Here is a 27,280-nt window from a genome sequence, read left to right as displayed (position 1 = left end):
CAGACGCAAAAAGAGGCACACAATTTTATGTTGAAGCTTTCATCTAACTCTTGAAAATGTCACTCAAAGTTAACAGACTGTATAGAGTCTGCTTTTCCCTTTAGTCTTCTCCTATGTTCAGTAATGGATCCTTTGTAGAAAGATGTTATTAGTTCTACTTAAATTTTAATGAAATTATAGGTTCAGTGTTACAAGATTATCAAATTATATCACTGAACATCGTTGTAGGTGTCAATGCAGCCAAATGTTTAGTTGCATTCTTATTTTTAAGTAAATAATCCTAGTAAATTTAGGCATGTGTGCAGTGCACTACTAGATCGGAGCCTTTTTCCTTAATGCATTTTTACCAGACTTACTGGGTTTTATACAAAAAGCATATTCCATGTTTCTACCTGCAACTGTTTTATACACACATTTACCACATTTTTATGAAAACAGAAACAAGGTAAGTTGGTAGGCAAGTACCTCTAATGTTGCAGATAAGTGGATATGCTTTCAAAATCTGAGTATGCTAAATATCATATGAAAATGCTACTCTATGTGCCAAAAATACCCTCATGGCAGGATTATTAATTAGACCTGTCTTTCACAGTGCATCGGCAACGCCGTAAATAAAGAGTAACATATTTACCACCTGTATGAAAATAAAATATGCTTCTGGCTCCCATTCTGTATTGCTTGACTTTTGTCCTCGTTCTGAGCACAAATCCCTATGTAGGTATGGAGACCCTGATTTACTTCAAAGAGTTGTTCCCTTTTGTATGATTCCTATCTTAAAATACAAGACTTTTTTTGCATTTTTCATTTCATCATATTTTTCCAGTTTGATAGCTTTTTCCCCCCATAAAAATAATGTATACAGAGTCTATTTAATAGTTGTAATTAAAAACTGTGATTTTGCTGAGTTTTACTGGCTATTTTTCTCATTGTCATTACACAGAGGAATGATGATATTAGGTAAAACCAGTAGATGCATCTAGTGTTAGTACTTCCGTATTAGCAGATGCTTTAGAGGAAAATTTAAATAAGATAGTGGGCAATTATGAAAAAATCCCTTCATCAGAGAATCTCCCTGTTGATCAGTGGTTGACTTAACCCTGAAACGCACATTTGTGCCTAAACATAAAATCTATTTGTAGTATTGACAGGTTGCAATTATCCTGGGTAAATGACCACTCTAATTCCTATTAAGCCTCAGTGATAGATTGTAGCAATAAACCTTTGCAATTCCTTGTACATGTAAAATCAAATGCTTTGTATATTTTGAATTGTAAGATCTTATAATAGAATAGATGCAACTTTAATTATCCCTTAAAGTCAATTTACCATGGGTCTTTCAGATAAATGTCCTCTTTGTTTCAAACTAAGCTTCTACATATACATTTTTACACAATATTAGAAGATATACTAATTATACATCTACTGTTAGCATTTTGCTTGTGCAGAAATCTATGGTATACAATATTAGCACTCATGGTTAAAAGTTTGAGTTTTATAGGTTGACAATTTCTGTCGCTGGTGGGCTGCATGTGGAGAAACACAGTGTTAAGGTGCTTTTGTTGAATTGTCTGAGAATCTTGTGATCGTCATGAATATTCTAATCTTTTTTGATCTTTGGTTATTCTCACCTTTATAGCTTACATTTCCCACTTAAGAAAAATATTCTTGGTGAAAATTCCAAAAGATAGTTTGAAGAAATAAACCTCAAGCAATGGCAGTCTTGAGATTTGTGTCTTCTCTTTGTTTGGATCCCGAGAAGACCTAAACATGGGTTCAGGAACAGCAGGCACTGCTGTTTCATTTCTGATGCTCATGGTGATATGATTAATTTTGCAATTTAAGCTTCCATACTGCTAATTTCATACTGCATGGCTTCTCAGTAGTAGTGGGAAGCAGTGCCTTGTAAGCAGGCTGTTTTTAAAGAGTTCTCTCTTTAAATAACATTATCTATTGTTTGTATAAAATTATAGCTTATGGATTCAATTACAGTTCTGACACGTTTGATTAAGTAATAATGTACAAATGTGAAATATATTAACTCTGCTCAGTACTTCCATTAGAAGTAAATAAACTAGTAAAGCAACTGAAAATAGAAAGAAATTACTAATTACTGAATTTACTTACAGATAATAGTTGAAGGCAAATAGTCAGAATATTGGAATGTGCTGTCTGTAAGCAAACAAACAAAAAATCTTTTATTTCCGAAGTGATTCAAGTGACAGCTAACATGAGAAGTTATTGCAGCAGTGTGAAATTTTGTTGAAGACTTTGATTTTAAAATTTCCTTTGGCCTAGCATAGCCTAAATTATTTAAGCAAACATGATAACACCTATACTGGTGTCAGGTCTAAGGTCCTGGGTCCGGTCATGCATTCTGTCAATGCCCTGATGCCATGTTCGGGTTAGATTCAGCCACTCACGAGTTACGAATTTTTGACTTGCCTTTGTGGGAATGAAATACAGGTTCATGAGATGCATGAATCCCTGATGTTAATCAGCCAGGTTCCTTCCCTGGATGATCACAGACCAAGACTGGGATGCACTACAGATTGTGTCTACCCAATGCAGATATAGATACCTTGTTTGATTTGAAATTTGATTTGTTAAAGTTCCAACATGCTTTGCCAGAAGTGCTGGGTCTGACTAGGTCTAGCTCTCATTCAAAGCTGTGAAATTCTATCCAGAGTCCTATAGCAGAACATAAAAAAGCAGAACCTTGCCTTGTGAACCAAAGGAAAAAATATCATGACAGACAGGAAAGCCTACTACCTGAAAAAATAGCATATGTCAGAAGGAGTGATACATGAACACTGACATAAAATGTTCTAACTTAAAAAAAACCCCAAACAACCCAAATAGGCTTAGTGCACATTTGTATGTTCAATTCTCACAACTACGACTAGGAAGTGGATCTGACAGGAACATTTGCCAATAGTGGGATCTGTTCGTCGAAATTTCATTTTCCACTCCCTGGGAGCCGAAGTGGCATTGTGGTGGCAGGCCTTCTCACAAGTTTGTTTAGGAAACAGCTTTCTTGGTAGGCACTGTTTGCAAACAAACTGCAGAAGAAGAACTGTTCGTCGCACAGTGTAAAAGAAGAAACTTTGTTGATAAAACAGCGTTTTGGCGGGCAGTGGGTGAATTAAAAGCGTGAGATTCCATCTATGAATTACCTGTCATAGCACAAACGGAGAGTGAAGAGAAGCATCTCCTCGGCATGCTACATGCCTGTCAGGGTGTCAGGGGCACGCAGGAAGGTGGCCATTGGGGTGGGGCCCCGGCCACTGGGGCTGCGGCACGCGCAGAGCCGTTGGGGTGGGGCCAGGGCCATTGGCTTGCGCAGAGCCGTTGAGCATCGTGCCAGGGTGAGGTGGCAGTGTAATCTCTCCACCTCTCCTGTCAGCAGTTAATACGGGCCGTGTTGTCGTTCTGCTCCCATTTGGGTGCGAGTCAGGGCCAGAGCAGGGTGAGGAGCAGAGGGCAGCAGGCAGTGGGCTCCCCCCACCTCAGATCCTCCCTCAGTCCAGGTGGGTTTTCCGTGCCTGCCTCAAGTAATGGGGCAAGAGCACCTGTGTCCTCCTGTGGAGGAGGAGAAGGGGCAGAGAGCGGGAGGGGAGAGAGGTGGAAACAGGGAGCTGGGCATGTTAGAATGCAGGTTGTAACAGGAGCATGTGTCTTCAACAGGCTGTTGAGACAGACGGCCCCCTTGACGTAGAAACTTGGAAGACTCTCAGGGGCAAAGAAGAGGTATATGAATGTCCCCTCTTACTGAAGAGAGAATGTGGTTCAGAGGGGCTTTTCTAGATACAGTGGTAATACTCTGGTGTATCATGGACCTGGTTGCTTTTTGTTCAGAGCTGTTTTGGGATTTTAAACTGACTTCTGTGACATGAATGGTATGAGCATGTAAATAGGCAAAAATATATTCAGTATAGGGGTTTTGACAGATGTCTTTTAGTATAGCGTCTTCTGCTTTCATCCATCTTGCCAGCCCACTTGCCGGGGAAATGCATGCACTCACCTCTGCCCTGTTTCTGGCATATTAGTGCAAACACTCCTCTCAACCTTTACCAGCAACTGCCTCCGGAAAATTTAAAAGTGCTTTCAAGGCCTTTTGTAACAAGGTGCTTATTTTTATTGCTTTGGGATGGCAAGACCCTTGTTCAAAACCTGCCAATTCTGACTGCAGCCCTGAAGTTACCAGAGCTTTTGAAGTAATCCCTCTGAACAAGCACCATGAATTGGAGAGAGAAATGGAGGGAAAGAAGTGTTGGGAGTAGGGTTTTGTGTCTTTTTGCTGTTGGCTTCTTTTTCTCTGTTGGGTTAAACCTTTTGATATTACTTAGTGGATATGCTGCTTGGTTGGTTCATTTTGTTTTAAAAACTGAAGAATAAACTCCCTTGGTATGAGAGAATGAAATGGCTCCAGCATATAGAGTTCTTGTAATTTGTCAGAGGAATTGCCAAACTGCTGGACTATAAGAAGCTAATGAATTCTGTAAGTACCTGAAGGAGTGATCACCTATTTTGTGAATTTATTAAATGTAACAGAAAATGACAGAGATCTTTGAACAAAGGAATAACTTAATCTATCTAAAAACACGCCTTTTTTTTTAATAAATATAGATATAGAACAAGGGAATTGAGGAAAAACTCCAACAAGTTTTATTTTGTGATTACTTTAATGTAGTTTTCACAGCAAAATGACTGGTATTTCTGTGGTGAGAACTCATTTTTCTGTGTGGATGCCATCGGGTTGGATTGACTAGCAAAACACTGCACAACAACCGATTAAAACTGCTCAGTGAAGTTAGTGAAAGATGGGTTAGGTATAGAAGTCAGAGGCTTAAATTTAGCAAGATGTAAAGTTATGAGATAAGGAGTTAATAAAGACCAAATGTTAAAGAGGCTTGGACAAGGTTACAAGAAGGCTGTTAAGGAAATCTGGAAGACAGCCAAGGTGGAAAAGTATAGTATATAGTAGTTTGCAGTAATCCATACCATTAACATTTTTAGATATTGTGTGTGGAACATTTTAACGGTACTTAAGAATTGGTGCTGCAGTGGCATTTGCAGTGGGTACTGCGTAACTTCAAAATTTGCAATGCTTACTTGTAATGACGTGGTTATCACTTGCTTTCACAGGTGACCTATCAAACCCAAGTTCAAGTGGAAAAGCTTTATAGCAACAAATTAATAGGAGGATTTGTTAAGATAAAGACAACTCGTGAATGATTCAGGTGCCTGAGCATAGCTGTCTAGAGCCATTTTAGACAATTTTGGCCTCATAAAGCATCCCCATATCCAGCCCTGGCATATGTGGTTGAAGTCTATGGGAGACCTGCAGTAGCCTAGAGGCTTTTATGATGGATACCCTACAGTATTTAAAATGGCACTAGCTGCTTAGCTTAAGCAACTGAATCCCATTCCTCATTTGATAACGCAGATGACAGGACAAAGAACTTTAAATAAAACTAGCATTTTCCACACCTCACCTTAGTGTACATATTAAAATAAGCAGGATCTCTGTTCTCCACTGTAGTAATTTGCTTCATAAATGAAGCACTGATGTAGTTACAAAGACCTAATGATTAAAAAAAGTGTAATAGGGATCATCTACATAACTCCACTTGTCTATACTGAATCTTGCAGTTAAGTGAATTGCATTTTTGTTTGTACTTAATTTTCAAATAACATTCATGAAGTAAATAAGAGAGCTAAGAAATACTGAGAAATACTAACTGCAGTTAGTAAGATTTAGACTTGGATTGCATCACATAGTTTTAATATAGTGCTCAGAAAGTTAAATATTTCTTAGTCCAGAAGCTTTCTTCTCTGACTATTGTCGTTCATGCCTTCTAAATTTATGAGTTGAAGGTGAGCAAAGAAAGGATTATCTTTCAAGGTTGAACCTTGAAAAAATTCTGAGAGGAATGAATTATGAATAAAATTGTAAGTTTAACATGGCAATACCATATACATTTCCCCATAATAAATTATTATATCATCTAGGAAAGTCTGCTTAGTTTCTATGAATAATGTTTGATGCTTTTGCAGGGGAACAAAATCTTCTGTAAGATGTTCTGTATAGACCTTTTATCTGACTTTCAAATCTTTTCTTTCTATGCAGCTTTAAGTGCAGAAGATGCTACTGAAATCAGTTGGCCATTGCACAACAGGGCCCAAATGTGATTCCCCCCCCCATTTCAGTACTGTCTCTTATGTCTGTCCAAGTCTTGGTTTTTTTTCCTCACCTGTGAGTAGTCACAATATGTAATCATTCCTCAGGTCTCTTTTTTTTTTTCTTCTAGTTGAGCCTCTCCAATGCTGTTAGCTGGTGTCAGATTACCTCAACCTTCAGGCCGTCAGTGCCCTTTTTACCTCTAAATCAACTAAAAATAGCCAAACTGCTGTGGTTGAAATTTTCCAAAAAGAAAATTCAGCCTGACACATGGACCTCATACAAATTTTCAGACTGAATCATTTAAGACCATTAAGATCTTATGCAGCAGAATAGAGTCTCTAGCTGAATAGATACAAGTATTGAGCAGCCTCTGCCTTTTTGGAGTTTCCAGAGTTTTTTTACATGAGCGCTACTGCATACTACACTTCAGGGTACTCAAATTTGCTATAATAGCAAATTAGCAAAACTTCACTCATGTCCATTTCTTAAATGGCTGCCTGGGTGGAAAAATCTTATAAATGTGAGATTATCAATCTGGAAATATGTTTTGAGTATTTTGTGAAGGTAAATGAAGAAGATTGTCATGTACAGCATGGTTTGTATGAACTTTTATGATATGTACATTGCAACTATATTTGACCTGGGTTTTACAATAATGGCCTTTGCTTTCCTTCTTCCTCTTTCCCCTCTCATGTTCAACCTAAACCTCACTGATTTCTGAGGGGGCTTTGCCATTGACTTCAATGGTGTCTGATTTACGGTCTGAAAGCTCAGTGCCAAACTATGTTTGCAAGACTAGGAATGAGCTTGGGGTTTCTTTAAGCGGTATTTTCAGTAGCAAGTTGTCAGTGGAAGTCAGGAACTAACAGTTTAGGAGGAGGTCCCAAATGGGTACTGCCCTCCCCATTTTGACTCTCTTCCCCTCCTATTTTGTTTCTCATAGACTAGGAATGACAGGTAACCATTTGCTGTCTCACTGTCAGTGCCCCTGGAGTCAAGCTGCATCAAGAGGAGTTCTTCACAGAGCTGTTTCTAGGTTCTCTTGTTAGAATCTTGATTCAAAAGGTAAGATTGAAGAGGAATGAAGGGAATTTTCCACTTAGTGAAAGTACATGAAGCTGTGAATGGAACTATAGTTGCTTAATCAAATAATTGCCTCAAAAGTTTGAGTTAAAAAGCTGGTTTTCTTAGCCAACTTGCTAGAAAAAGAACTTTTAAACATGATTTTTTAAATGTTCTGAGTATTTTTGAATCATCATGGTCTTGTCACTTGAAGCCAGTAGCCAAAGTTGTGCAATGTGTTTGTGTATTTTCCAAATATGAAAAAACATATTGGAGTATTGGAAAAGGAAGGATAAAATGTTGCATGGATGCTGTTATTTTAAAAAGTTTAACTCACCTCCTGGTACTTTGCTGGATTTTGCATCTAATGCAAGGAAGGTTTATGTAAATCTACATTTATCACCTCAGTGTTGAAAATATTGAATTACTGTACAAGGCAATTTTATACAATTATTTTTTATTTTAAACTATAAAAGGCACTTGTTTATAAGTGAGGGGTAATGGAGGGCTGTTGCATTCAATATAACACTCAGCATATTTCAAAAACTTTTTATGTACATTAAGACAATTTTCCATTACGTAAAATCCATTTGGATTCCTCTTATTAAAGATAAAAGCTATGTTCAGAGCTAGTGAAGCCCAAAAGACATCCAACAGCAAAGAATTAGGCTTGGTGACAGGCATTTAGAAAAAATGCATAATGAATTGTTGCTGTTCTCTCCTATTCCTAATCAGTTGGTTGATGTCAGGAAACTAATCCACCTTGGAACAAAGTTTGGTTGGTTTTGGTTTTGTTTTTTTTATGGTTGCTCTTTAGCGAAATCCTTTTGAGTTGGAATAAGAGTGGAGGTCAAAATGGCCAGGAATGTCTTTAGTCTTTTTTTCTGAAGCTGTTTCACCAGAAATGATGTATCAACTAAGTAGGGTTTTTCTTCTGAGCCACATTTTGATTTGAAACTGGTTGTCTGAGTTGATAGAGGAAATAAGGTGCTGTGCAGCACTAGGAAGCCCATTGGAAGAATTAACCTGCATGTCAGAGGTCTGTCCATGTATACAGGCATGGCGTGGTGGGATTATGGTTTTGCTTAAATACTGTTTTTCTGTCCTTTGTTTTTTAGATCATGCTTTTGTAGGTGATAGCTAACTAGCTGCTTGCCAGCATCCAAAATGATGCAATTTCTGAGAACCATCTCTCTTTTATTTTCATGCATATCTCAAAATTAATATATACTTAAGAAGTGTCAATCACATATGCTACCCTTAATTTTGGGGTTGTTTTGTGCATGTCTGTAGACAACAGGGAATTATACTATTTGGGTCACTGGACAAAAGAAATAATGCAAAACTTTGTATGAATTTGAAAATAATTGCATAAAATGGTACATGATGGTGAAGCATCCTGGGGCAATGCATGGGTATGAAACAACAAAATCAGTTGGCAAGAGTAGCAGCTCTACACAGAGAAGGGAAAACAATGTTTTTTCACCTCATTGCAACTGAGTAAGAGATAGACCTTTGTTAAGCCAAACAGTATAGTATAATGTTGCAGTAGATAACCCTCAGCAAATAAGAAAAAGGGGGAATGAGGGGATTGCATTTAACAAAAATAAAATTTAAAAACCTTTTAGTAGCACATGGAATTTTTTTGTTGTCTATTTTTTTTTCATGAGTTGAACAATATCCTATTTTTAGTGGAAGGTCAACTTGAACTTTATTTAAACAGAGTCTCTGGTTCTGAATAGAGATAGGAACACTTTAAAAGTGATAACAAAAGGGAGGGCTTGGAGCCAGACCTTCTTAACCTATCGTTACCAGCACAGGATAGCCATGCGTGTAGGAACTGTATGCCACTTAAATAGAGAGGGATCCTTGTTCCATGCTCAAAGTGCATGCAGTGAAAATAGCACAGAGACTCATGTGAAAGGATTTTTTTTTTTCTTTAAAAATTTGAAATGAGTCCAAAGAGTATTAATGAAAACCTGTTCTTTTTGACTGAAATGCTGCCATCTGATGTCACATCACCTTCTTTTTTTGTCTTTTTAAAGTAAATGCTTTTTCAATATCTTAAATATTACAACTGCAGTTCTGAGACCAAAATCTCCAATACCTGCAAAAATGTACCTGGAAGAAGTGTTATGAAGATAAGATTGGTAAAGCATTTCTAAACCAAGCAGGATTGTTTTGATTCTGCTGTCACCCATAATGGCGTACATCCACTAGAATTTCATTGATATCAGTGGAATTACTTAGTTTACTGCTAATATAGTGAGAGCATTGTCAGGTTCACAAGTGTCCATGTTTACACTTCAGTGGAGATTTTCCTTGCTGTGGCTGTAGGCTCGGGACCTTAACACACATTTTTGGATAGCTGTTGGTTGAAAAGTAGTGTCTGGCATGCTAGTGCAAAGCCAAAAGTTCTGTAGCTGGTCAGGCCGTAGGATGATTCACACCTCTGCTGGAACGTCTCCTAGAATTCATCAGTGTGTCACAACTGGCTGGAAGTGCTTGCATTCAACCAAGGCAGTAATTTTGATGATATGTTTAAGGAAGAACAACGTATTAGCTGACCTTACTAAGAATACTAGTATCTGGGTAACTTTGACATGAGTATGGAAGATGAGATTATATTCTTTAGATTTATAGTGCAAATGGTATTTGGAAACGTGTTACTCTTCTTAGCCTGTTTATTGGCCTCAGTTAAAGAAAGTGTGAGTGACTAGATGGTTGTATGCCAGCACTCCATCTCTGATTCTGCCACTGGCATTCTATGTGATCTTGAGTAAATAATTTTGAAATTTTTTGAAAAAGTGCTTTGGTGGAATGCACTGTAGAAAAAGTAGGCATGACTATTAAACAAGGAAAAGGGAGCATGTTTTAAATGTTATAACCCTGGGAAAAATCTTCATTTGTTATCTCACTAGACATCAGGAAATCTGCATGAGACAAGTTCATTGAGGTGTAATGCTTCCCCCCCATCTCAAACGTTTTTTTCCATGAACCTTAATAAAAGCTTTTCATGCTGTTAGGTCAGTCATAACCTGTTCCTTGCCATGTGGATTCTCTGGTATCCAGCAAGAACTAGGCTCATGCTGTGTTCTTTTCCTTGGTAGATTCATTATAAGGGATGATGTATGACACTGTTTATGCTGAGAACTATGTTGAAGAACTTGGTGGAAATCTTGTGTCCTTGGGAATTTCAACTGTTTTTCAGATGTGGTTGAAGTTGGCCAATGGATTAAAAAATTGCTCTAGGGAGAAAGTAGACACAGAGGGAAGTGAAAAGGAATGTAAAAAAAAGTGTTTTGTTTTGTTTTTTTCCATCTTCTCTCAGCATTAAAAATTATCTTCCAGTTATTTCACTGCAAATCTACACCTAAATGTAAAGCCTGTTTAAATAAAGTAGCCTTCAGTGAATACATGTTATTAACATCTGAATCTTGCCACCTTCTTCAATTCCCCAGCTCTTCTTTTCTTTGTGGTGTCTTTGCATTAACAGACATGTTTCCTGTTACTAGTGATAAGAAGTGATAAAATCTGAGGTGGTTAGAGTGTAACCTGACAGCTTTGCATGGAAGTTAAAATAATTTGGCAGGTGCATAATAGGTTTACCCTGGTGTTAAATGGGCCAGATCCTTCCCAGGTGTCAGAGGTATTGCTCCATTCCAGGGCATGGTCCGGCCCACGAAGTAGAGCAGATCTTCAAGCAAAGAAAGTCCATGCTGTTGTATTGCAAACAGAACTAGTACTTTTTAGCATTCTGAATATCTTATTTCATGTATCAGCTAGAGGATTAAAGAAAAACGCAGCGACTGTTTTTGTGGCTTCTGTAAAACCTGATTTGCACTTGCTGTACTGACTCTGTAGCAAAAGGACTAACAAATTTTATTCCCAGAGTGGTGTTGGCACCAGTTGATGAAGCTGTATAATAAATACTGAAACTAAGAACAAATAATAAAACATATTCAATTACATATCCTCAGCAATGTTTCACGTCTTGGAAGTCCTCAGCTGTCCTGTCCATGTGTATCTTGTTTAAAAATACGAATCCAGACTACTTTGCTTTAATATTTTCTTCTGGTCTTCCCTGTTTTTCAGAAGGCAATAGGCCTGTGCATTTTATGAAATGGATAGAATAATATATTGTATGTCAGTGTAGAGTAACATACAACAGAAAAAAAAACCCCAAACCAAAGAAAACAAATTTGGTGCCAAGTTACTGGGTGAGAGCCTTATGAATCCTTTTGCTGTCCAGCTCAAAAGTCTGAGACTGAGTCATTGCCTCGAGACAGAAGTTGGCATACAATCAGAATGTATGGGAAAACAGTAGCTGTGCTGAAAATTACGAGAATAAGCACCAGAAGTATCAGTAATGACATGTTTCATGTAATCTAATTGTTCAACAGCTTTTTAACTTCAAATTTTTTTGACATATTTGTGCTCTAGTATATAGCTTTAAGGATGCCCATCCCCCTGCCACCCCTCCAGCAGCCACTGTGTCCTGTCAGTCATCCTGAAATACACTGGAGAGCTTGTCAGGCAGTCCCTTGCAGATGCCTTAGAAGCCAAATAGTGAGCCATAGCAGTTGCACTGAAGTTCCTAACACAAGGAAATTACATAGACAGTTGCTTTAGTGCTGAATATGGACCATATATATTCTAGGATAGGTGAGTGATGTGCTATTGGCTTTCTAACGATCTAGCAGGAAATGGATCCTAAAGTTAACATTTTCTAATTTGTGCAGAATATCTTTGGCTCTGCTTTCTGACACTAATTAGTTTATCTATGTCTGTATACAGTGTACTTATAGATTGTTTAAAAGCTGCAGGTATTATGTTCACATTGTGTTGCAGATGGATACAGACTTTGTTTTTCCGGTGTCTTTTTTTTTCTTACACCAAAGGACTCAGCAGTTTCAGTTTGGACATGTCTGCTGAAAAGACAAAATTCTCATTATCTTAAAGTTTGGAGCACTTGGTAGGAGTGTGCAGGTGGTTGCTTTTCTGACTGTTCTGAGACACAACTGTGTCTTGTGACACATGCTTAACATACTTAAGTGTTGTAAGAGCTGCTGGTCTGCAGTGCTGAAATTGCCTACTGTAAAGGTTAATATAACCGAGTGTGAGGTTATAGCAGCCTTTTACCAAAATATCTCGCAATCAAGATCCCTACTGTAATTAGAGGGCATATTATACTGGAGTAGACATACGCATTTTAAAAAAATAGAAGATGGACTGTGATTCTCATTTTTTCCTGAGCCAACCACCAAAATTTGTCGTCCTAATGAATGTGATCTGGAAGGACAGAAGTTCACTTTCTAAGTGGAAATATTAGAGAAAACCCCAGAATGATCTTTACTGGCTGCATATTTTTCTTTCTATCACCTACTGCCCTTGCCTTGATTAAAAAAAAAAAAAAATTCTAATTAAATACTGATTAGCTAATATGGTAAATAAGAGTAAAGAGAGCCTGGTAAGTGAAAAATAAGTAGTCACGGTATCAAAATAATTTAAGATTTTGTAGTTTTCACTGCATTGGCTTGCAAGCTTGTTTTCATATTTGGGCTGCTTTAAGGAAGTTTCAGGAAGCATTAGAATTTTACTTTAAAAAAAAAAAAAAAAGACTAGAATCAGCAAGTGAGCCCTTAAGTAGGTTATTTATACCTTAGAATATAATTGAAATTTTCAGAAACAATAACTTTTGCAACTGACTTTCAGTTAATGATAAGTTAAGGGCCTGACCCAAGACTAAAAAGCTGTTGTGGAGTTCAAAAGCCAGTTGAGCCAGGGCTCAAGCAGAGAATAAAAATGCTTATGTTAGACAATATGCTAAGGTTAAAAAACCAAAAAAATGCCAAAACAACTAAAAAACCCAGAAAAGGGAAAGTCACAGCACATGGATTCACATTTTTCTGATCTGCAAAAATGGAATTGTATTTGTAACACTTCCCAAGTTTGAGACTGCTCAGTGGTAGGATTCTGGAGCACAGTGATCTCTAGTAAGAGGAAGTGACTATAATTACAACTACGTTTTTATCTGCCAAATTTTAGAAAAGATTTGATCATTGTACACGACCTGTAGTATAGGAGGTTGTGCTGCAGGAATGGAGAGCAGCTCTTGCTGCAAGCAGCAAAGGTTTTTTTTCTGAATTTTGAGTAAAGCAGTTGCTAACACCCTTCTATCAAGGAATTGAGGGGAAGCCACTGCGAAGTTAAAGCGTGAGTGTATCTGCAGAAAAAATAACCTGAAAATCATCTAGTGATTTCTTCAAATCTCAGTAGAAGTATGAAGTGCTATCTCCATCCAGTTCTTACCTGTTCCCTTGCAACTGATGTATGTCTTGACCAGAAAAAAATTCACAGCACAATCGATAACATCTATTTGCAACTGTTGTGATGGATTTCAAGAAGTACCTGTATACTGGGAGGCTTATGAAAATGTCAAAGATAAGGGTTGTGAACCAGCAATATCATAAAGATATATATATTTTTTTAATGTGAATAAAAGGCAGATTCATTGAAGTGTTGGCCAAAGATTTAGAGAACCAGTGAATTGCAGATGGTAAAAAAAAGTTTGTCTTTTCAAGAGTGTGAAATGATGTGGTTTGATACAATCCCAGTGAAGCTGGAGGAGAGTATCTTGTTGAATTAAAAGGCTTTTTGATTCAGGGGTGGACACAGCAGAAACAGCTTTTCAGCAGCGTGGATGCTTCTCTGCTGTATGTTCATGGGCTGCACCAACATGCTGACAGGTAGGCACAGACATGACAGACTATTTGCCAACACTGCAGAGTCAACCAAAGGTGCATGCACTACTGTTTTGTTATGGGAGAGGCAGTTTAAGAAGCTATTAAATTGCAATGCAGTTCGGAATTGAAGCTAACTGAGAAGAGCAGGGATGTGAATGACAGACATTTGTGGCTTTCAGAGCAAGTTATTAGAACTGTAGGAAAGCTTACTTTAACGGGTTAAAAAGGATCTCCCATTAGCATTTGATATCTTTAATTCAAGAGATTGTGTGGAGGTCTTAACATCGGTGGGAACCTGGCTTCCAGGTTACTGATAGCTCCCTCGCTAGTGTAGCAAATGTTGCTGGAAATAACTGTATAGCTGTAGCTATAAGAAAGCTTGAATTTTAATCTACTTCGCAGACACAGAACCTTTCTAAATATTCATTGTTCAATAAAATGATGCAGTTAATAGGTGTTGGCCCTTTGAGATTGCATTTTGTACTAGACCTCTCACTCTTGAGGCTTACAGACTTTACTTACATCATTATATATTTAGCGTATTTCCAAATAATTATATGGTTGAGAAATTGCTTTCACTTTTGTTTTTATTTTCCATACATAAAGAACCAATGGGTATTAACAGTAAGAATTGCTATAGATAAAATAAAAAGTAAAAAAAAGTGCTGCTTGTGTGAGTACAGAGTGGGCATGCTTTTGGCCTGAGCTGTAAGAATAAGCTTGTGTTGCAGAGCTCAGCTTACCAACGATGTTATGTGCACAATATAAAGAAACTAGGAGGTGTTGCACCTTCATGATGACCTAAGTTGTAGTTGTATGAAGCCCTCTGGGTGACTGTGAATTTGTCTCTTGGTGATTCCTCCACTAAACAGCAGATGGAAAGAGCCTGCCTTATTTCTTGCTTTGTTGCATATACAGCGTATTATCAAGAATTGATAACCTGACCACAACAAACATACTGGACTGTTGATCTGATTCAGTAGGACATTTATTATGTTGAACATGCTTGTAGATATTTTGAGTTTGTTGACTTTTGATGTCTTCTGTCTCTTGTGGTTCTCCTTGGTCTGAAATTCTGAAAACATTAGTTAAGCAACGTTTGGAAACAAAGTATTTTGCTTTCTGGGAGCATGCCCTAACCACCAGCCTCTACAGCTATGCTCTGTTTTCAGCCTGTTTTGTTCTGAGCTCAGTGAGTAAATAAGTATTTTACATTGAGTAGAACAGAACCAGCAGAAGATACTGAGTCATCCATCTCAAAGCACTTTGTAACAGCTGCAATGAGGCTTTGTGAGTAAGAGGTGTGGTCCGTACACTTGCATAGCTACAACTTCACATGAGGGAGGATACATAACAATTTAAGCTAGCAGAAGGGCTGCAGTGCTTTTTCTGACTAGGAGCCACCACTTGTTTCTGAAGCAGTGAACGATGAGGGGGTTCAGTTCCTTCAAACAGAGGGATAAATTAAACTGGAGTATTTCAAAACTGTGGGAGTATCCTACCTACAGATTCATTGGACAGAAGGAGAATCACTGACACTGGCGATTTTGGGAGTCTCAAATTTTATTTCCTTGGGGTTTGTTACAAGTATCTAAAAGTTAAATGTGTAAAATATGGCCAAATAGTTTGCATTGACATTTCTAGGGTTCTCTTTCTATTATTAATTTCCATGGAAGGAAAAGTGTAATTCTGGTCAGTCTGATCTCAGGTTTTTGTTCTCTTTATCTTTTTGACTGGGAATTAAAACTGAAAAATCTGTTCTTTACATATGCTATCACCTGACTGTATGCAGCTGAATCTGTGGGAACTTAGGGCTGCAACTAGTATAGCTTGTAATAAAAGAATAAACTTGGCACTTGTATAACCTTTACTAAGAATGGCAAAACCCTAAATTACCTTTAACCTTAATTCTTTAATTATCATTCATATTATCTTTGCTTGCAAGTGAAATGTGGATAACTATTCTGTGATAAACAATTTGGATCCATTGTTACACAACTTGCTATAGAAACCCTAAACCTACTGTGTTATATTAAATCAATGCTAGGTTCACCGGAAGGTGACAATATATCTCTTTAGTCTGCACAATTGTAGTACCTTATTACTTTATTATACAGCAGCAATGGTTTTAATAAGTCCTGCTTAAAAAGGACAGATATCCGTTATTTGTGTGTTTGAAGTCTGTACTGGCTAAAAAGGCTTTGCTGAGCTATGTTTTATGGGAAGCTAAGTTACTGGAAAATTTAAAATGTCTTTTATTTTGGGACAATAATCAGTTGCATTCCTACTAAAACACAGTTATAATTCTTTGTTGGCACACACACATTTCACTGCAGCTAAAGGCCTGAACCACGGCCCAGTGAACTCAGTGAAAACCCTTAAATTAACATCAGTGGACTTTGGATCAAGCTCCTAATGAATGATTTATTCACTTTAAAGACCTTGCTTAGCTTTACTTCCATCTTATTGACTTCAGTAATAGGCTTTCTTGACTTAATCTGTCTTGACACTTAGAAAATATTTGTTATTACAGGGTGTAAAATAACTAAATGTTTCACTTTCTCCTGCTATTAATTGCCAGGACTTTTAAGGGCTGCTGTATATATTTTTGTTCTTAAAATGTTTATTATTTGGCACATGGAATAAGATACAGGAATTGTGCACATAGCATTAATGTTTTTGTTTTGTGATAAATTCAATAATGTAATGTATAATTTTTGCTTTAAAGCTCCTTTTTATTGACTACTAGAGAACTTATATTCAAAGGTCTTCTAATGCAATTATCCTTGTGTATTTTTTAATATATGGTCAATTTAGAAATCTGGAAGAGAAGACAAGGAATTATATGTACTTTAAATCTATTATTTTACAGTTTATGCAAGTATCTGCATATTTTTTTCACAATTTAGAAACGAGGAATCAGAAAAATTAATTTTATCTCTTGAAATCCTAAGCCTGTTATGGAACCAAGTCTGTACTCCCATAGGCAGTCTCTGGTCTCTGACAGAGGGCAATGAGACTTGTGGTTGTGGCTAATAATTGCTTATTGTAATTTTTTTTGCTTTGTACCTAGGTGAAATGTCAACAAAAGCGCCAAGCATTAAACTGAAAATTGATCCTCGAGATCTGCAGATCCAGACGTTTACAGTGGAGAAATTATTGGAACCATTGATAATTCAGGTATTTTAGTATTGCAGAAAAAAAATTGGACAACCATAGAGGGAAGGGAATAAGGCTGAAGAACTTTGGCTAAGGACATTATTATGAAAGGCATACCCACAGCTCTTCTGTAGTTGTAGTTTACTCTGGCTCAGAAACTATCCAGGGGGATCTGTCTTATTCCAGATTTGGTTGTTCGTTTAGTCACTTCCATTTTCGCAAATGCCACACAGTATATCATAGCAAATGTTGCATGTTCTAGCTAGTCTCTTGTACTAGTGGATGTTTAAATGTAGAATACACTGCAAATGGATTTCCAACGCATGAAAAGTTTCATATTGTAAGTAGTGGACAGAGTGGAAAAGAAAAGCCTTGAAATCTGTAGGTGAGTTTCTTTATCTGAATTTTGAAAATAATTGCATTCTGTTGCATTTTAGAAGACATGCCCTAAGAACAGTGCAATTGTTGCATATTGTATAAACCTATTTTAGTAGTTTTCCTTCCAACTAAAGAAAACTTGGACTGAGGGATTTACAAAAATGCTTTTCAGGTTTGTTGATAAAACTTTCTTTTTAGGAGGAGCAATTTTACTATGTATTCCAGTTCTATTTCAAGTATTCACTGGTTAATTATGCAGTGCTTAGTGTGTTAAAGATTCTCTCATTATCTCTATATTTAGCATGGATTAGAAATGTCTTTTTTAATACGATGGAAAGGACCTACTTGAAGACCTGACCTCATTTTGCAAATAATTTGTATAACTAAGAACGTGTTAAAAGACCTCTGTAGCAATATGTTACAGGGTAAAGAACAGAAAGGACATCTTCTATTTTGAAACTCAAGCTATTTTGATTTTTCTCTTTATCGTACTTAGAACAAAGATGTTGGGGTGCCTGCATTTAATTAGTCAATTACACATAGCACAAGGATGCCAGCTTATCACTGTCCTTCAGCCTTGCCAAGATGATGTAGATCAAACTACTTGTCACAGCTGTACACTGCTTATTTAGTATTCTTTTCCTGGTGCCTGAAGGTATGTTTACATGGCAGTCACTGCTCTGGCTGTAGTTTGTGTAGGTACAGAAGGGTGTGACTTCATTCAGAATTTTCTTTCCCTTGCTAATGTACAAAGAATACTTTGCTGTTTTTCAGGTTGTGAAGATGGTCAGGTATAATGGCTATGAAGTAGTTTCAGTGGTTGGTTGATTAAGATCTTTCCAAGCTCTTTGAGTAATGCCTCTTACGAGACAATAACTTTTTGTTAAATAGGTTATGTTAACAATCAACAAGCAAAACTGATACTGGAAGGATGACCGTTGGTAAATAGAGCAAAGCCAGGTTAAATACTGTACTCTGGCTGTTATTCTGTTTATATACATGTAAGAATTGGGGGTGTACAGCTTATGTCCTTACCTTTTTTTAATATCTATCAAGTTTTCTATTATTTCCATTTTTTCAATTTGCAACTTTTCTGTTTTTAAAAAAGAGATAAATAAAATTGTTTTAATTAAGACTGAAACAATTATTATTGTTTTTGGACAGATATTAAAGGAAAAAATATTTTTTCTCGTATGACTCACGGGCTTCTTTTGACTGCACTCAGCCACTTAGGTACATGGTAAATTTTGTTATTCCAGGAATGCACTTCTTTTCACACACACTGCTCTGATGACATCTTTCCTTCTTTGTCCTGGGAGCCAGTCCTTTGCATGCTGTTTCCCTGGGCTTGCCAAAGGGTCGTGACCAGATACAGGGGAACAGTCAGATTATAATTAAAGAGGCAGCACATAATGATTGGAGGGAAGAAGAATACAGAGGTGAAAGATGAGGACAATAAAATGATGAGTATGTTTGGTATGATGGTTCTTATGTTTTTTTGGACTTTCACGTTGGAAAAGTCCTTTATTTATTCCAGAAGTGCTGTATGTGCTCTAAAAGCTAAGAAAAGCAAAGAGGTGCTGATCATGTTTTATAACAGTTCTAGGAAAAGTTGCTTTTAAAAATCAGTTAATTCATTGAAATAAGTTTCTCGTTAACAAATAAAGTTGTATTTTCCCCATTTGAAACTTTTGCCTCTCCCTAACTCATCCAGTTTCTTTTATTCATTTTTCATTATCATCTTTGAAATTTCTTCTCTTATTTTTGACTTGATCTTCTTTTCCTCCTTTACTCATTTGTCCCTTCTGGAAGATTCTTTTCTTCAGAACATAACCTTTTCTTTTTATCATTACTTCATTTCCAGCTGTTATTAACCGAGCTGCCTCTTACTCATTTTGTCTTCCTTTATTTATTTATTGTTGCCTGGGTGTGATTGATGGTATATAAAACCTCAGTTAACAGTTCAGTGGTTTGTGGGAAGTCATTAAGCTGGAGCATCATATGTGGATGGATTATAAAATTAGTTTCAGAGTAGTAGGAATAGATGTCTTGATAGACTGCATTTTAAAACCTTCTCTCGTATACCGGTAGGTCAGACTGTGCTCAGGCAGCTACAACGCTGTGGGTATTTTTAGAGGAGATGAAGAAATGTAAATTTTGGCCTGAGTTTTGTAGGATCAAAGAAACCTGACAAAACAAAGAAATACGGTTCCAGAACAACACAAAGAAACCATCTAATTATTATTATTATTATTTTTTTAAAGCTCTTCTCAAGCATCTTTAAAAAACTTGAGTCTGTTAAAAATGGAAATGCTTTAGTTCAAAGAGAATATGATTTTGGCTGTCTTTTCCCCCTCTCAATCTTAATGCTTTGTTTCATAACAGAACTGTGGAAGGGAAACTTGTATTTTGAGTGGGAAGGAGACAGAAAAAATGTTGAAAATGCAAAAGCAGGGATTAAAACTAATACTCAATGAAGGATGATTGAGATACTGGAAAGGCAATAAAGGAAAACTGATCTATGATTAGAAAGAGAATCAGACCAGTCACAGATAAAAATGAATAATATTATGCTCTGGCCTGATTCACTTAGCAGCTGCTGCTTTGAACACAGTTTAACTTTATTTTGGGATTTACTTATTTACTTATCTAATAAGTAGAATGTACTTATTTAATAGTCTTGTAATGCTCTGGTAGGAAAGAGGCAGTGGAAGTGTTTGAGCTTCTCTGAATTCTGTCCTAGCCAGTTATGCTAAGTGTTAGAGCAATCATTAGGTTAACAGCATCAATATGGGAGAAAATGAAGGCAAAACCAGCTGATGTGGAAGTAACTTTGCAAATTACTTTGCTAGATTTGCTCTCTTCCCTGCAATCTGCAATTGGCAGTGGTGATCACTTTGAAACTGTGAAAACAGTATGATACGTTATTTTGTATAAAACCCTCTCTGACTTGGCAACTTCTCCATCCTTGGAATAAAACAATGCCCCTAAATTACAATGTTTGGGGGATTGCAGGGGCAGCAGTCTCACTGCATTTCCCTCTTGGCATCCCAAACAGTGGCCTGACCCAGGGTGGTAAGTTCAAATAGCGCTGTGCAGGGCTCTGCAGAGATAGAAACTCATATGTTGGAAGTGGCATAACTGCATTAGTGTAATTCTGTGTCCAACATTATAAACTGTACTCTCATGGGGATGTACCACTAGCTGCACTCTGTTTTCTATGTATTGCAAAAAGTTTCTTTAATCCTGTCCAATTGCCCCCTCACCAGAAGGGATTCTCTCTGTCTGTGGCCTTTATTTTATTTTATTCCAGGTGCTTTGAGGACATTAGTTTTGAAAGGAAGGCTTTTAGGTAAAATTCTCTATCAATGCATCTGGCACTTTAAAAATGATAGTTGTCAAAATTGACATCATTCAGCTGACAGCTGCCTTGATGTAAATTGGGTACATGTTCAGATAAACAATCTTCCCTTAATTCTGGGCTTTTATTAGAGATGCTCTCTGTCATGGAGCAATTAGCGTGAAGCAATCAGTAGATCATAAAGCATTTTCATTTGCATAGCTGATGTCTAATATTTGTTATGCTTGTGCTAGATCTACTCACAAAATATAACAATTAATGTAATGGAAAATATCCTCTTGTTTTATCTCATCCTCAGAGACTGAAGTCTGTTTAATCTCTTTGCTATACTGTGTAATGATTGCAGTTATGGCTAGGTATAAATTTGCTTCTGTAGCAAACTATTATAAGACTTTTTTCCTTTTGAATTTACGTACAAGTAAAAGTTTTGAAAGATATGACTTGATGAAATTCATATAGCTTCATTAATTCATGCAGGAAACACTTCATAACTGCCTTTGGTCTGCAGTCTTTGCAAGTCTTATAAGCTGTAAATTTGGCAGTTATTTGGATGTTGTATCTAAAGCTCTCTCTATATATTTGTGTATACACACACACTTAATATATATGTGTGTGTAAGTATACATAACAAATATTTGTAAGAGCTTTTCCTTGCCAAACCTCATCTTCCATCTATTTATATTTTATACATACATACGAGCTAAGGAAAGTTTATGGCTGCAAGAGATAGGTAAGTTTTACAGAATACGTAGAAACATCCATGTATTTTTGAGTCCCTTGCATCACTGATGAAAAATAGGCAAGTTGAAAGGCATTTATTCTCACCTGTCGTCCACACCGACAAAAGATTGCTCACACAGAAAACATACACCGTTGGTTTTAGTTCTATGTATGGTGAGTTTACTTTATGCACACTGAAAGTGATTAACCAGTATTTATTTGTATGGGCAATACTTTGTTATCCTCAAACATCTGACTCGGATTTGAAACAGTGAGCAGAGGTTCTGCTGTTGTCATTAGATCACTGATTTAATGTCTTGTTTTTTCAAATGTCTAGGGATTGCAGTTATACTGAACTACATTTTAGACAAAAAAGAATGTTTTATGATTGATGCTTTAAAATACTTTTATATTAATATAAAAGGTGAACCAAATCTTCTGATACTCAAGGTACCGAGACATTGTTTCCTTAACTACTGCCATATTAAAAGATTGTCTGTAAAGGCTGGCAGGAACTGAATACAGCATTGGAAGAACTGCTGCACAGTTCCTTAGGAATTCAGTATTTGGGATAACTGTGGCAAAAAATCCCACCCTTCAGCCTAATAAATAATGGCAATAACAGACAACAACAACGTGATTCAGCTTTGCAGCTGTGATGACATATGGGCTTGAAAATCTCACTTAAAAAACCCTTGTGCCTCTAGCACAACCCTGTTGCTCCTCCCAGAGATACAAAATAACCTCTTGACAATGATTTCCATTGAATGCTGGGAGATATGCTGTATATCGGAATAAAAAGGTGTTAATAACTGGGAAAGGCAACCAGGCATGAGCAGGATTAATGGGGATATATTTTTCTTTTTTTCTTATAATGATATTATTTTGACTGTGTATTCTGCCACTACAGTACAAGCTGTGTTGACAATGGGTCAAAAGGGCACGCTGTATTAGCTACTGTGTAGTTCAATTATTTCTGTGCAGGATCTGCATAAACTTTTTGCATTCAGCATTGGGATTCTGTGTTAGAGACTTCAGAGTAGTTTTTCTGTATTCCTTAATCTCCATGAGCCAAGAACTACCTATCAACTTTTAACTTGTATTTGAGATCAGAAGCTGCCTCTGATATTTCCCGACAGTGATGCTGAAGATGAAGGGTCCTACATTCAAGAGTTTTCACTTGGAGGAATGATTATTTTTTCATATTTTTCCATTTGTTTTGTTTCCTTTCCTCCTCCTCCAAAACATGAATGAACAGTACGTAGAATAGTATTTTACATAAAAAGGAGACTACAGTAAAAGTCTGAGAAATAGACTATATTATTTTCTGGGAATGGTGATTAAATAGTTAAGACATATAAAAATATCTTTTACTTGATAGGTTTTTGGGGCAGCTTCTAATTTTTTTACAATGTTTTATGCCTTTCTTGTTGGAAGTATCAGCCTATAATCTCGTTAACTCGTTCTTAAAAATATGATCATTGAAACTGCATTAAATGCTCTAGAAATAATGTTATAAGGTTTGTAAAAATAAAATATATTAAGATCCTTATTCCCAGTGCATTCTCTATCAATGTGCATTCTTTATCAATGATCTGGATGAGGGGATTGAGTGCACCCTCAGCAAGTTTGCAGACGACACCAAGTTGGGCGGGAGTGTTGATCTGCTTGAGGGTAGGAAGGCTCTGCAGAGGGACCTGGACAGGCTGGATCGATGGGCCAAGGCCAACTGTATGAGGTTCAACAAGGCCAAGTGCCGGGTCCTGCACTTTGGCCACAACAACCCCATGCAGCGCTACAGGCTTGGGGAAGAGTGGCTGGAAAGCTGCCTGGTGGAAAAGGACCTGGGGGTGTTGGTCGACAGCTGGCTGAACATGAGCCGGCAGTGTGCCCAGGTGGCCAAGAAGGCCAATGGCATCCTGGCCTGTATCAGAAATAGTGTGGCCAGCAGGAGTAGGGAAGTGATCGTGCCCCTGTACTTGGCACTGGTGAGGCCGCACCTCGAATACTGTGTTCATTTTTGGGCCCCTCACTACAAGAAGGACATTGAGGTGCTGGAGCGTGTCCAGAGAAGGGCAACAAAGCTGGTGAAAGGTCTGGAGAACAAGTCTTATGAGGAGTGGCTGAGGGATCTGGGGTTGTTTAGCCTGGAGAAAAGGAGGCTGAGGGGAGACCTCATCGCTCTCTACACCTACCTGAAAGGAGGTTGTAGCGAGGTGGGTGTCGGTCTCTTTTCCCAAGCAACTAGTGCTGGGACGAGAGGAAATGGCCTCAAGTTGCACCAGGGGAGGTTTAGATTGGAAATGAGGAAAAATTTCTTTCCTGAAAGAGTGGTTAAACATTGGAAGAGGCTGCCCAGGGAAGTGGTTGAGTCCCCATCCCTGGAGGTATTTAAAAGACGTGTAGATGAGTTGCTTAGGGACATGGTTTAGTGGGCATGGTGGTGTTGGGTCGATGGTTGGACTCGATGATCTTAGAGGTCTTTTCCAACCTTAATGATTCTATGATTCTATGATTCTACCAGCTGGCTGGTTTATGTGCAATGGATAATTTCATTTACTTTCTTTGAGCCACAGTCAGAAAGATACCCCAGCCCTCTTTAATGATCTGAGCCAGAGTTATTTATGTTGCCGTCTCCCTTGTGACATGCCCAAGCAGTTGATGTCAAGTGGCTGGTCTTCCTTTTTCCCCCAAAATTCCACATGAATGATGTAGGGGTCAGGGCTTTTTTCTTTCAAAGATGTTTTTATAGAAATGCTTCCCAGGGGATGTTTCATGAAAAGCATGAAAGTGCATGAATTCATGAACAAGATCTAAATGTGAGCTAGGGCACAGCTAGCACACTTCTCGTTATATACATGTGAATGGAGCCCTTTTCCACAGACCAGATCAAACCACAAGCTGTGCCGCAGCCATTAGCTAAGTTTGCCTGCTGGACTGAGAAATTCATACACAGCTTTTGCTTTGCTTATACAATATTGTTGATGATTGGAATACCATTTAATAAAATGAAGCAATTATATACATATAAAATGTGTTCATTGAGCCCCAAGACTAGATCTGTACTTAATATTATATTGTCCGTGTTCTGGCACAGAGAACAGAATAGGAAGAGGATTAAAAAACATCAGTGAACTTAATGAAAATAAAGTATGTTTTAAAATATCTATATAACACTTTTCTTTTTTAAAATCTTTTAGGAGTCTTGCCTTAGTGTGACAGCTCAAGCAATGCCTTAGAGAATAGTCTCTTAGAAACATTCTGCTGGAGTGTGGAGGCTGTGCTCAGATGATGAGGAATGTGGAGTGGGATGCTATATAAATATAAGTTCTTTATGGATGTTGAAGTGCATTGTTAAAAAACGTAATTTGGACAAAGCTGCAGTAAACCTACCAGATAGCTTGGGAGATTTAAGCTGGAAGTATGGGAAGATTCAGCACTGATTATAATTCCTGCCTTGGCTGAAGCCTCCTTACATAGCATTAGTAATTTTTTTTTTATCATGAGGAAATTTTAAAATAAATAAGGCGTGTCAGGAGTTTGCATCAGGGTTAATATGACAGTGAGATTTCTATTGACTTTGCTTTGATCATACAGAAAGAAGAATGCAAAGATGAGGCAAATTAAGTAAAATTACCTGTCAAATTTGATTCAATAGTTTTGTCCTTTCTCAGTATGTACGCTGAGGTTGCCTGTTTCTCTCTAAAGCAGAGGGAATCTCATTGCTTATTCTCAACTATATTATTATTATTATTATTTTTTTTTTTTTTTTAATTTGAGAACAATATAAATTCACTTATTATAGAACTTACACCACTATTGTCTTTTTTGTTTCTTTTAAATGTAGGTTACAACACTAGTGAACTGTCCACAGAATCCTTCTAGTAAGAAAAAGGGCCGTTCCAAAAGAGCTCGTGTCTTGCTAGCTTCTGTGGAAGAAGCCACTTGGAATCTGTTGGACAAGGGGGAAAAAATTGCCAAGGAAGCAATTGTGTTTGAAGAGGAATTTCATGCAGCACTTGCTGATGTCCGGAAAGAGAGTAAGTGTATGACAAATAATTTAGGCACCACAAGGAATTAGTTTAACCATGTAACACTGGTATTAAAATGAAGCTAGGATATCCATGAGAAATATGTTTTGATGTGAAAATATCTGAACTTTGAGTTGTCCAATTGTATGTTCTCAGATACCACTTATAAGGAGATAAAGTGTGCAAGCTGGGCCCCATTGTGGAAAAACACTTGTGTCAGTGGAAGTTTTGGTGGATTATTTTTTTTCAATGAAGACAGGATGCCCCTTGTTAATTTTAGTGGCTGTTAAGCACAAGTTTAAGTTAATGCATGCTTTAATGCTCTTCTTGAAAAGAACTATTTACCTGAATCTGGGATTAAGGCATTTTAGTTAAAAATTTAAAACAGAAATCTTCCCTTTTTTGTGCAGTAGTAAGGACTTAATTTGGGAAGGTATAATAGTCCCGTTTGGAGGTATGTTTTGAGATTTCAGCAGGAGGCAAATGGATTCTTTAACCTACTGTAAGAGTCACCCCCTCATGATAGAGCAGCTCATCTTTGGTGAGTTTTGCCATATTCTATTTCTGCATGACCTATCTCCTTATTTCCAACCAGACTCCCAGAATAGGACTAGGTTTTATGGTCTGCTGAGAACACTGTATTAGCCACTTTTTTCAGGTGAGATTCAACAAGGCCAAGTGCCGGGTCCTGCACTTCGGCCTCAACAACCCCATGCAACGCTACAGGCTTGGGGAAGAGTGGCTGGAAAGCTGCCTGTTTGTTGCTTTGTTGATTTTTACTCTGCCCATGGGTAATTGGGGCCTATTGGGTGAATATGAAGGCCAGGCTCAAATAGTAGTAAGCCGGATGACAGACATCCAAAATGTGTTCCTGCAGAAATCATCCTTGAAAATTGATTCAGGAGAAGGTTTCAGAGGAAAAAGGGGACAGAAGAGTAATGCTTTTAGTGCTTAGCCATTTGAGAATTATGTCCTTTCATCCATGCTCGTGAATTTTGTAAACAAATGGTTCCCAAGGGTTGCCTGGAATCAGATTAAGAGAGGCTGATGAAAGCCTTCCCAAACAAGTGGGAGCAGACAAGCAAATAACAACGGTCTCTACCATAAAGTTATTGTCAGGCCATGTTATCGAATGAGCTAGCAACCAGGCTTGGTTTTATCAAGGGGCAAAGTGGGCTTCAGTTGCCTTTTCACTGCTGAGCAGTGTGCTGTATGTTCTTACGCCATGTGACAACTTGTGCCTGAAGGACTGTGTGTTAGCCATTTACATCAGGTCTTTATATCACCCTGCTCTTACTAAAGCTGCAACTTAATCAGGATTTTTTTGTTGTTTTTTTTCAATTTTGTTTTCCTCCATGTGCAGCTGGGACAGTTTCTGAGTCTCTGCTGTTGTTCAGGGTAGTGATTACTAGCTATTGGCTTCCTCTGGATCCAGAGATGGCTGCGTTTTAGAGTTTGATATATGCATATGGTGTCTGAGATACCTTAAGGTCCTTTGTGATTAAAAGCATTATGACCAGCAAATATCATTGTTATCTGTCACACTGATCGGCTGAGGCTTTAAAAAAAATCATTCATTTTGGAGTACTCTTAAAAATGTTAGCCCATCCATTCCAGGCCGATAACACAAGACAAGAAT

General features: G+C 37.5%; 1 protein-coding gene across 2 annotated transcripts in view; it reads left to right on the top strand.

The window, feature by feature from the left end:
* The first annotated feature begins 11,811 nt into the window (after positions 1-11,811).
* CTNNA3 (catenin alpha 3) overlaps positions 11,812-27,280 on the top strand; it is a 582,319-nt gene continuing 566,850 nt past the window's right edge. For both annotated transcript variants that reach the window (XM_076339356.1, XM_076339357.1), the window contains exons 1-3: positions 11,812-11,911; positions 17,066-17,172; positions 25,458-25,650. In XM_076339356.1, coding sequence (XP_076195471.1) covers positions 11,887-11,911; positions 17,066-17,172; positions 25,458-25,650 — 325 coding nt within the window. In that variant the 5' untranslated portion in view covers positions 11,812-11,886. The remainder of the gene's footprint in view (positions 11,912-17,065; positions 17,173-25,457; positions 25,651-27,280) is intronic.

The sequence above is a fragment of the Aptenodytes patagonicus genome, chromosome 5 (assembly GCF_965638725.1).
Source record: "Aptenodytes patagonicus chromosome 5, bAptPat1.pri.cur, whole genome shotgun sequence".
Lineage (NCBI taxonomy): Eukaryota > Metazoa > Chordata > Aves > Sphenisciformes > Spheniscidae > Aptenodytes > Aptenodytes patagonicus.
This window is presented reverse-complemented; position numbering and strand designations above follow the sequence as displayed.